Here is a 12,037-nt window from a genome sequence, read left to right on the forward strand (position 1 = left end):
ACGACGCACTTTTGAAGTTATCGAAGATCGGAGACGATTCCACGTCCCTCGACCAAGGCTCACCGTTGAAATTAAAGGTTAACGTCAGATAACCTGAGCACTCTGCTGTATACCCGCGATGTAGTCTAATTTCCGATGAAATACTGTTCACGGTGCCAATGTCTATGGTACCAGGGTATTCGTATCAACGAATGTCTCTTCATCCGTCGCGCCGTGTAATACAAAGTGGATTTCCGTCAGGTTCGACCAAGTGAAATTGGCTCTATTTCCACCAAATCACGTGGAAAGCCGGGGGTTGTTCATGCGCTATGAAGAAAACTCGGAAAGTTGTTTCCGATACAAAGAGAAAAGGCCCTTACATGGACCTTTTCTTATATCTTTTTAATTTGTCCTTCGTGCTTACACGTGGTATTCGTTATACTTTTAATTCGGTATTCAGCTTTTTAATTTTATTGCTTTGTTTTAACCGTAGTATTCTCATAACTCGAGAACTAATCAAGCATATGGAAAAAATTTGCATTTGGGGGGTTTTGGAGGCAGGAATTTTTTTAATGATGGTTTGAGACCCCTCATCCCTGTGGTAGGGGAATGAGGACTCTCATACAAAAGAAAACAGAAATTTTTGCGTAACCCAAAAACTAATCGAACTCGAAAAATTTTAGACTCTTTCATAAAACATTAATCAATAACAAGACCACCAAAAACTACTAATAGTAACATTAGCTAATAATAACAATTCAGCGCGAGACGGCCACAGGCCGCGAGCGTTGCCGGCGACCTGCCGTCGGAAGCGCCGGCCACAAATGAGCAAATGAGAGATTCTCTTTGTGTTTCCTCTCTTATGCTTATTACGGTGACATGAATACATTTCAACTCAATTATTCTAAAGGATAAGCTTTCCAATAACACCAGTAACCGTTTCATGCAAACTAGACGCATTCAAGTGCATGTTTGCGCCGTAATAAGCGTAAGAAACGAGACGCAAAGAGAATCTCTCATTTGCACATTGGACCTTTTGAAATGTTGCTCGTCAAATATTAGGATTAGAAAGAAACTATTTTCACATTCGAATTCCAATCGAAAATAGTCGAGTAAAAAATGGCTTTTTTAGCATTTTTCGCTGGAAATGATCATATAAAAATCGACACGTTTTCGGAACTTAATTTCACTGTTTGTTAACGCTGTGCTAGTTATCATCCATATGCATCCTAGCAATAAACAATTTTCAGAGTATATTTTAACCTACTAAATAACTTTATAGAACATAGGAAAGCAATGAAAACATCGTATACAGAATTTTTGAGCACAACTGATTTTGAAGTGGCTGTTAGCTTCGGGGTACAATGCTAGCCTAACAAGCCAGCCAGTCGTCGTATGTTCGAATCTCGACTGATCGGTACCGCTACAGAGTTAATAAGATCTTTGCCCTAGCCCCGTAATTTTCCTGTACTCTAATAACCGGCTGCGAAGTCTGTCTATAAAGAAGGGTCAAGTCCTGAAGAACGTTTACACCTATGGCTTTTCTTTGCTTGACTTTAGGGGTTTCTTTAAACAAATCATTAAAATTCGCAACCAGTAAGAGATAGATAGTTTTACTATATGCAGCAAAGTTGCTTATTTTAGAGTGGTCTGTAATTTTTGTGAAGACATTATTTCTTGGACGCGTTTAAAAAAACAACAATTGTGTCACCCTATTGGGCGGGTTCACGGTCACCATAAAAGAGTAAGAAAATGTGCTATATTTTCTTATTTAACTGCTCCAAAAAAACACCCGTTGAAAAATTACACATTTTTACTCTATTGTTCCGTTTTTGAGGTTTGGTCCCATTAATGGTTTGGTCATTAAAGTTTTCTTGAATGAATTTCATCAATCATTTTTAAATATCTTTTGACCAGTAGAACCAATCCTTATGAAATTTAGCAGATACATTTGCAGTGTTAAGACCTCTCGTTTAATACTAAAATCATTGAAACTAGATATATTATCTTAGTTAAAACCGCTATAAAGTATTCTAAATTTTAACGTGTAACTTCAATTGCTCAAAACTTTCAAACTAAAAATCCAATCAAAAAGCAATTCAATAGTGATCCAGCCGGCTATTACCTTTCAAATGAGACTAATAACGCATAAATCGGCTTGGCTATCTCTGAGAAACAGGCGATAATTATTACCTTGTCAAAACACGTTTTCAATAAAACATTCTGAAATTTTTTATGACAGTAAGAGCCTTTATTTGGTACTAAGATCATTGAAATCGGTCATGTGATCCGGAGAAAATCGTGTCACGCAGTTTTCACACTTTTGCTTATAACTTTTTTTTCGTGGTCCGATGAAACAATGCAATAGTGATATACTAGGCAATAACACCTGCCTCCCAGTTGCCCTGTACTCTAATTGTCCTGTATTCTAACAGCTGGCTGCGAAGTCTGTCGTATAAAAACAGAAGGTCGAGTTTCGATAACGGAATGCAACACCTAGGCTTTGCTTTGCCTAACGCCTTCCAAACGAGACTAATAACGCATAAATCGGTTCAGCCATCTCCGAGAAACAGACGATACGAAATGAGCTGCACACACACACACACACACACACACACACACACACACACACACACACACACACACACACACACACACACACACACACACACACACACACACACACACACACACACACACACACACACACAGGATTAAATCGGGTTTTTTTTCATGTTGAATTTTTGAGTTGGAACAGAATGACCATTCTGTTCCGCATTATAGTGGTCTATGTAAATGGGACTTATTAATAATCGATATTCGACCATTTTTGATTTCTAAATTACTTTGGAACACAATATTTGAATTTTGCTCGTAAAACCCTTTTATTTGATATCCATATTGTAAGGATTTTGCATTATTTCCGGTCATATGCGGCCATTTTCAGAAAATCGGAAGTTGTCGTCTTTAATTCCAAAATGGCGTCAGAGCACTATTTTTTATACCTAGATGTCAAACTCTTCCACCAATACCCATTTTATGGGGGTTTTGTATCACATTTACAAATCACATGGATATAGAACCATTATGGGCATGGACCACTATGTTGCGGAATGTTTTGGGGATTTCAGTTAAATTATATATGGAATCATAGTGATCTATGTACATTGGTGTGAACAAATCGCATATTTTGACATAAGTTGGGACTTTTATGTATTCTCATGCTGAATCACTTTATACCCTGCACATTAGAACACTTGGTGTGGAGAAAAAAACTGAATGGAATTTTATATAGAGTTTTTCAGACAAAAGCGTCTCCTGTAAAATTTAGTGAATGGTCAATAGACCACCATAATTAGCAACGGATCAATCGTACACTGTTTAACTTACGATAATTCATCACACAACAGTTGGAGAAAAATAAATGAATACATTTTATAACCAATTATGTTGACATATGAACCCAATATATCCCAGCCATTTAACAAACATCTCCGCCATTTTTAACCTAGTTTCAGGAGTATAATGCGTATGAGTATATAAGGATATAATGCGAGTTGCATACTTTTAACATACTTGATGTTTTGCTTAAGGGGTGCGTTGCACCACTTTACCCTACCTCCAACAGTTACCAATCAAATGATTTGTTTTCTGCTGAGATTCTGAGCTTATATAATTACTATATTACTGTTTCAAGCATCATACTGTATCAGATTGCTTACCATAACGTGCATTCTACCGGCACTTTCTGGTGGTCTTAAAACCAACGTAACTAAACCCTTGCGAATAATACTTTGCGTTAAATTATCCTTCGCCAAGGATTCTCCAGTATAATATATTAAAATGTCTGCTACAGACTCCTCTGGTGCTGGTTCACCATTGTGATCCGTTATCGATAAATCCATTTGAAACGGTAAACCGGGTTTGAACCGCGACATAGATTTGGCCAACGAATATCTGTATGGATGTTTATATACGGGTATTACTTCCATGAGATTCTCCGTGCGATCTAAAATGTAAGAAATTTATCTTATCTAACTTGGGATTTCCGTAGTCATCATTTACTTGTAAATGTTTCTATTACTTCCACCTTGACGAAGACATCTCTATGAAATACATTTTGTCCAACTTCTATTGCTAGAACATAATCAAGAACAAAATCTATAGTAGCTGTTCCCGAAATATGCTTTGTTATTGTCATGTCGGGGTTTTCCATTTCTTCGTGGAAAAATAGGTCTACCCGAACTGTCCCGTTAACGTGCCTTCCGGATATATCTGTTGATTCTACAGTTACGCTAATCGTTTTCTTCTCAATCAGCAGAATTTCAGAAGGATATGCTTTAACAAAAAAGTTTGGCAGTATGTATTCTCTTACTTCAATTTGCTTCTCTACTTTCTGCAAAAATAAACAGGCTTTACATTCGACGCAATTCTTATGTTCTTAATTGAAACACACATAATTCCCAGCTGTCACCAATAATTTCCAATTGCCGAAATTCGATAAAGATGGCAGACGCACTGTCGACTGAAAGATCCCTTTGTGCAATTTAGCATATTTCCATTGCCTAATAAGCTTCCCTTCCGTGTTAAAAAATCCAATATCCACAGTGTTGTAATTCGTCACCGGCCGTGTATCGGCACCCACTGCAATAACTCTAAACCTAACAACATCTCCAGGTACATAGATTGGTTTATCGGTTTGAATGAATATTGATGAAGTTTTTCCATTGTATAACAAATCAATAATTTCATTGAAAATTAAATGTGCATCTAGGCTTCGTATTGATAGAAAGTATGTACCCTGTGGTATAGCCCCGACCTGCAAGATTGTAATTACTTTTTTTTCGTATCGACCCAATTCGAAACCAGAAACAAAAATCACCTGAAAACTCGAAAATCCTGGTGACTTGCTGAAGAGTTTTAATTCTTTTGTTGCATTCAAAACGGTAATCCCTTCGCTGGAGCCTTCCAAATCTAGCCTCAATCGGAGATCATTCGTGAACAAATTGGTGAAGGCTATGCTATAGATATTATTTGGTCGAATACATGTGGAACCCAAGACTGACAATCTGAAAGTTAATTACATTACAATACAATTCCTATATTTAGTTTTCACCAGAGGTGGGCACATTTCCGCTAATCCGCTAACAGCTAATTAGTTCAGCTAACATTTTGGTTAGCGGTTAGCGGTTTCGCTCATTCGCTAAACCGTTAGCGTTTTTGTTAGCTTCCGCTAAATTTATGTGTCGCTAAATAAACCGCTATTTTTTTAGCAGAAGGAAAATTGTTGAGGAACATGAAAATTTTCTTTTAATTCTACTATTGAACTATATTATTACTATATATAGTTTCCTTGTGTCTGACTGTAACGCTAGATCCAAGCAAGCAGTTGAATAAAAAAAATTTTATACTCCAACACGCGTTGTGAAGGTAACAATGATTTCAGTCAGTGGGTGGGTGGGTGAAATAGGCAATTTAATAAGCTACCACATAATGCGATACTGATTTCATCAAGTCCTGCGTTTGAATAAAAACCCGAATTAATCCACCTAGCGGCGTGACCTAGCCTTTCTACTGCCACAATAATCATTATTTAATTTCTCAGGAACATCTATAATTAACTTGACTATATTTTTAAATATCCGTTCCGAATTCCTCAAAATCCTTATTTGCCAGTAAAATTCACAACGTATTGCGTAGAATAATTATATTTTCTTTCCTTGGGTGCGTAAATACTTGTAAGCGTCATTTATGTTATTTGATGAACACCTTATTTAGTTTTATAATCGGTCGGCCTTAACTTTTGGGTTTCAGAGCCACATACGAAACTTGTTTTGAACTGACAATATGAAATATGCGTTCATAGCAGATTTTTTGATATTTTTTTTGAGTGGTTTTAGCCCAAAGGGTAGATTTTTTTGATATTTTGATATTAATACCATGCGTTCAAAAGTTAGCATCTTTGAAAAACAAGAGTTCAGAAAAATTATTATATACTTCACTTTTGAAGAAAAAGGATTTCGACAACCAAATGATTAATCTCAAAATTTTACTATTAGTTTGCTTGGCTTCAATTGTGCAATATATCTGAATCAGAAAAAATAACTGAATAGAGCATTAGATATGAAAAAGAAAAATTGAACTTTTTCTTAGCTGACGCTCCTTCAGATAATTATTTTTGCATGGAAATCAAAACTTGAGCTTCTTTTGAATGTACTTTCATGAAAAGATAGTCATTAGCTTGATCGCATCGTTTTTACAATGTTAGAGGGTTAGGAAAACAAGATTAGGTCGAAAAATAGTGCAAAAGCTGAACCATAAACATGCTTGAGAATAGGAAATATGATCGATATGATTTCCAGTGCTTGTCATTTTTGATTTATTTATTAAAACATGATACATGACATAAGACATCTGTCCTTTAAAATGTCACTAACGAAAACAAATCTTACAAAATTTCTACCGTGCAACGTTTACTTCCTATTTTTCATAAGACATTTCTAAGCTCTAGTATCTATGGATTGGAAAGGGCATCTATTGATGCGCAGAATTTGTTTGGAATTTGTACAAATTTATTTGGAAAAATCAACTCACTAGTATTTTTGATTCTATACACCACTATACCTACATGCTTAAATAAACTGCTTTTCTTCGCTCTTTGCTTTTCTTGTATAATTGTGAGTAACAGCAAGTGAAGAAAATGACAATTAAAATCTGAAATCAAAGAAAAGAAAAAACTTTTCGATTGAATCCCACTATTTAATATTTATTTGCAACAGATACGTAGTTCACCTACGATGTGCAGGCTTCATCAGTGTCTTATTTCAAAGCGTACACGTATCTGTCGCGAATAAATATTAAATAGTGGAATTTAGTCGGTAAAAGTTTTTTCTTTTCTTTTATTTCAGAGTTCGTATTCCACTAAGAGGCTTCAAAAACTTCAGACTATTGACATGTTTCTCACTTTTCTTGAATTTCATTGCAAATTGTCATCACATACACATACATACATACATACATACATACATACAGACATTTATACATACATACATACATACATACATACATACATACATACATACATACATACATACATACATACATACATACATACATACATACATACATACATACATACATACATCGCACACATTGAATACAATCAACATTTGATTGATACGTTTTGATTTCACACGTTTTAACGGTTTAATATACGGTGCTTAAGTGTTAAAGTTTGAATAACTTTTGAATGAACCGTCCGATTTAAAATAACTCGGTTTCGTTTGATAGATCTCAGCAGTAATTTTCAAATAATAATAAAATGTGTGATGTTTTTCATTGAATTAATTCTTAAATGTTACATAAATATGTTTTAAATACTATTTTTTCACATTTCTTTATGTAACTTTCAAACTACAAGTCCAATCATCATGAAATTTGGAAGTTAAGGGTTTGTAAGGCTCCTCTTTCATATGCAATCAATTTTGTTCAAATCGGTTAAGGGATCTATGAGATAATGAAGTCCCATATTTTTCGTATTTTTTTACATAACTTTTGAACTAAAAGTCCGATCTGTATGAAATTCAATAGCGACCAATGGGACACCTAGACCTTTCATTTGACACTAAGAACATTAAAATCGGTCCAGCCATCTCCGAGAAAAGTGAGTGAGATTAAAAGCGTTACATACACACACACACACACACACACACACACACACACACACACACACACACACACACACACACACACACACACACACACACACACACACACACACACACACACACACACACACACACACACACACACACACACACACACACACACACACACACACACACACACACACACACACACACACACACACACACACACACACACACACACACACACACACACACACACACACACACACACACACACACACACACACACACACACACACACACACACACACACACACACACACACACACACACACACACACACACACACACACACACACACACACACACACACACACACACACACACACATACATACACACACACACAGAAAATGCTCAGTTTTCGAAACTGAGTCGAATGGTATAGAACATTCGGCCCGCCGGACCTTCTTTCCATTTTCGGTTTTCCAAGTGATTTCTATACCTTTATACTATATATTTATATAGTAGAAAGGCAAAACATTTGATTTTAAAACAAATTTTTGAAGCAAACGTCAACCGTTTGAGATTGATGGAGTAAACGTGTGATTTGGCACGTGGTAATAAGGATAGCCTACGAGCCATAAAAGATTATCAGAAGCTGCCAAAGTAGCGCATATTTAATATAAAGCGCGAAAACGCATATTCCATTGAGTATTTTTATTCCTACTTTTACTTCTTCCGGAGTTTCTTATGAGAATGGTACCTAAAACCCTTTCCGAGTCAGGTGTGGGATGATATCTGAATCACACAGAAGTAATGTCACGTGTTTTCTTAAACAGTCTAATGTTTTATCAAGGACACATTCAAAGTTGGATGATAAAAAAAACAGCCAGAATTACACAAAATATGGTTTATGTGGAATTGGTTGTTCCATGATTTTGACGTTAAGTTGATTTACGAACGCGACCTGAAATATCTCAAAATATAAAGTAATATAAATATTGAACTCCACAAATTCAGGTTCTTTAAATATTTAGTAGAAGTAGCTTTAGACATTTTCTGTAGAGTATTTTATTTAAAGTATTTCAAAAGTATTCTAATTTTTTCAAGGGACTCGGTTGCAGAAAAGCCGTCGAAATCTCCAATGTCCAAAGATTTTGTATTGCATTGGTTCCATTTCAAAAAAATAGCTAATCTGAGAGTTTGTTTGTTTACTAAAACGAAAGATGTTTTTGTATCTGTGGTCCAACGAATAGCAGCAGATTATACAGCGAATGTCTGCCCGGTATAATGCAATCAATGTTTTCTGCAATCATGCTTTTGGCGACATCGAATTTAAATTTTGTCTCGGTTCTAAAATTAAGTACTTCCCTCGATCAGCACGTTCTTTACAATTGGTGGATTTTTGCCCTTTTATCTAAGTCCCGTTTGCTTCGTTTGTAGATAACACGTGTTTTAATTAATGGAAGGTTACCAATTTTAAAGCTGTTTTGCCATTCTACTATATAAATATACTAGCTGACCCGACAAACTTCGTATTGCCACAAATTAACCTGTGTTGTACATAAATCATGAATCTCGGATGATCTTTGTCACAATCTCGAGTTTTGCAAGCCCCCCAGTGTGCGGCACTTCCGACGGCGGGTCACCGGCAACACTCGTGACCGGCTCGTCCTGAATGATCTAGTGTTACTATAGATAGTTTTTGTGGTCTTGTATTGACTAATGTTTTATGGAAGAGTCTCGAATTTCTCGAGTTCGATTAGTTTTTGAGTTTCGCAAAAATTTCTGTTTTATTTGTATGAGAGTCCATATCCCCCTACCACAGGGGTGAGAGGTCTCTAACTATCGTAAAATAAATTCAAAACTCCAAAATCTCCCACATGCCAAATTTGGTTCCATTTGCTTGATTAGTTTTCAAGTTACAAGGAAATTTGAATTTCATTTGTATGGGAGCTCCCCTCTTAAAAGGGGAAGGGGTCGTAATTCACCATAGAAAAAATTTCTGCCATGTAAAACTCCCACATGCCAAATTTGGTTCCATTCGATTGATTGGTTCTCGAGATAAGAGGAAATTTGCATTTCATTTGTATGGCAGCCCACCCTCTTAAAGGGGAGATGGGCCATAACTCGCTTTTTAAAGAAGAGAGGGGTCTCAATTCACCATAGAAAAAAATCTTGCGTCCAAAACCACTTACATGTCAAATTTGGTTCCATTTGCTTGATTAGTTCTCGAGTTATGAGGAAATTTGTTTTTCATTTGTATAGGAGCCCCCCCTCCTAAAGTGGGGAGGGGTCCCAATTCATCTTAGAAAAAAATTTTGTCTCCAAAAACACCCACGTGTCAAATTTGGTTCCAGTTACTTGATTAGTTCTCGAGTTATGAGGAAATTTGTATTTCGTTTGTATAGGAGCCCCCCCTCTTATAGTGGGGAGGGGTTCTAATTCACCATAGAAAATATTCATGCCCTCGAAAACTTTCACATGCCAAATTTTGTTCCATTTGCTTGATTAGTTCTTCAGTTATGAGGAAATTTGTATTTCATGTGTATAGGATCCCCCCCTCCTAAAGTGAGGAGGGGTCCCAATTCATCATAGAAAAAATTTTTGTCTCCAAAAACACCCACGTGCCAAATTTGGTTCCATTTGCTTGATTAGTTCTTGAGTTATGAGGAAATTTGTATTTCGTTTGTATAGGAGCCCCCCCTCTTAAAGTTGGGAGGGGTCCCAATTCACCATATAAAATATTCATGCCCTAGAAAACTTTCACATGCCAAATATGGTTCCATTTGCTTGATTAATTCTCGAGTTATGAGGAAATTTGCATTTTATTTGTATAGGAGCCCCCCTTCCTAAAGTGGGGAGGGGTCCCAATTCATCATAGAAAAAAATTTTGTCTCCAAAAACACCCACATACCAAATTTTGTTTCATTTGCTTGATTAGTTCTCGAGTTATGAGGTAATTTGTATTTCGTTTGTATAGGAGCCCCCCCTTTTAAAGTGGGGAGGGGTCCTTATTCACCATAGAAAATATTCTTGCCCTCGAAAACTTTCACATGCCAAATTTTGTTCCATTTGCTTGATTAGTTCTTCAGTTATGAGGAAATTTGTATTTCATGTGTATAGGATCCCCCCCTCCTAAAGTGAGGAGGGGTCCCAATTCATCATAGAAAAAATTTTTGTCTCCAAAAACACCCACGTGCCAAATTTGGTTCCATTTGCTTGATTAGTTCTTGAGTTATGAGGAAATTTGTATTTCGTTTGTATAGGAGCCCCCCCTCTTAAAGTTGGGAGGGGTCCCAATTCACCATATAAAATATTCATGCCCTAGAAAACTTTCACATGCCAAATATGGTTCCATTTGCTTGAGTAATTCTCGAGTTATGAGAAAATTTGCATTTCATTTGTATAGGAGCCCCCCTTCCTAAAGTGGGGAGGGGTCCCAATTCATCATAGAAAAAATTTTTGTCTCCAAAAACACCCACGTGCCAAATTTGGTTCCATTTGCTTAATTACTTCTCGAGTTATGAGGAAAATTGTGTTTCTTTGGTACAGGAGCCCCCCCTCTTAAAGTGGGGAGGGGTCCTAATTTACTATAGAAAATATTCTTGCCCTCGAAAACCTTCACATGCCAAATTTGGTTCCATTTGCTTGATTAGTTCTCGAGTTATGAGGAAATTTGTATGGAAGCCCCCCCTTTTAAAGAGGAGAGGAGTTATAATTCCCCTTATAAAGAGGGGAGGGGTCTCAATTTACCATAGAATAACTTCTTGTCACCGAAGACACCCACATGCCAAATTTTGTGCTATTTGCTTGATTAGTTGTCGAGTTATGCAGAAATTTGTGTTTCATTTGTATGGGAGCCCCCCCTCTTAGTGGGGGGAGGGGTTTCTAACCATCACTAAAACCTTTCCTGGCCCCAAAAAACCTCTACATGCATATTTTCATGCCGATTGGTTCAGTAGTTTTCGATTCTATAAGGAACATACGGACAGACAGACAGACAGACAGACAGACAGACAGAAATCCTTCTTTATAGGTATAGATAGTATAAAGGTATAGAAATCACTTGGAAAACCGGAAATGGAAAGAAGGTCCTGCGGGCCGAATGTTATATACCATTCGACTCAGTTTCGAAAACTGAGCATTTTCTGTGTGTGTGTATGTATGTGTGTGTGTGTGTGTGTGTGTGTGTATGTGACGTTTTTAATCTCACTCACTTTTCTCGGAGATGGCTGGACCGATTTTAATGTTCTTAGTGTCAAATGAAAGGTCTAGGTATCCCATTGGTCGCTATTGAATTTCATACTGATCGGACTTTTAGTTCAAAAGTTATGTATAAAAATACGAAAAATATGGGACTTCATTATCTCATAGGTCTCTTAACCGATTTGAACAAAATTGATT

The 12,037-nt window shown here is 36.6% G+C and overlaps 1 protein-coding gene across 1 annotated transcript in view; it reads right to left on the reverse strand.

Moving 5' to 3' along the window:
• The window catches only part of LOC128740634 (thioester-containing protein 1 allele R1-like), a 33,406-nt gene that overhangs the window by 16,653 nt on the left and 4,716 nt on the right, over positions 1-12,037 (reverse strand). Inside the window, exons 2-5 of the mRNA XM_053836197.1 lie at positions 4,862-5,048; positions 4,436-4,798; positions 4,045-4,375; positions 3,702-3,988 (exon numbers count right to left, since the gene is read on the reverse strand). Coding sequence (XP_053692172.1) covers positions 3,702-3,988; positions 4,045-4,375; positions 4,436-4,798; positions 4,862-5,048 — 1,168 coding nt within the window. The remainder of the gene's footprint in view (positions 1-3,701; positions 3,989-4,044; positions 4,376-4,435; positions 4,799-4,861; positions 5,049-12,037) is intronic.

This window comes from Sabethes cyaneus, chromosome 3 (assembly GCF_943734655.1).
Source record: "Sabethes cyaneus chromosome 3, idSabCyanKW18_F2, whole genome shotgun sequence".
Taxonomy (NCBI): Eukaryota; Metazoa; Arthropoda; class Insecta; order Diptera; family Culicidae; genus Sabethes; species Sabethes cyaneus.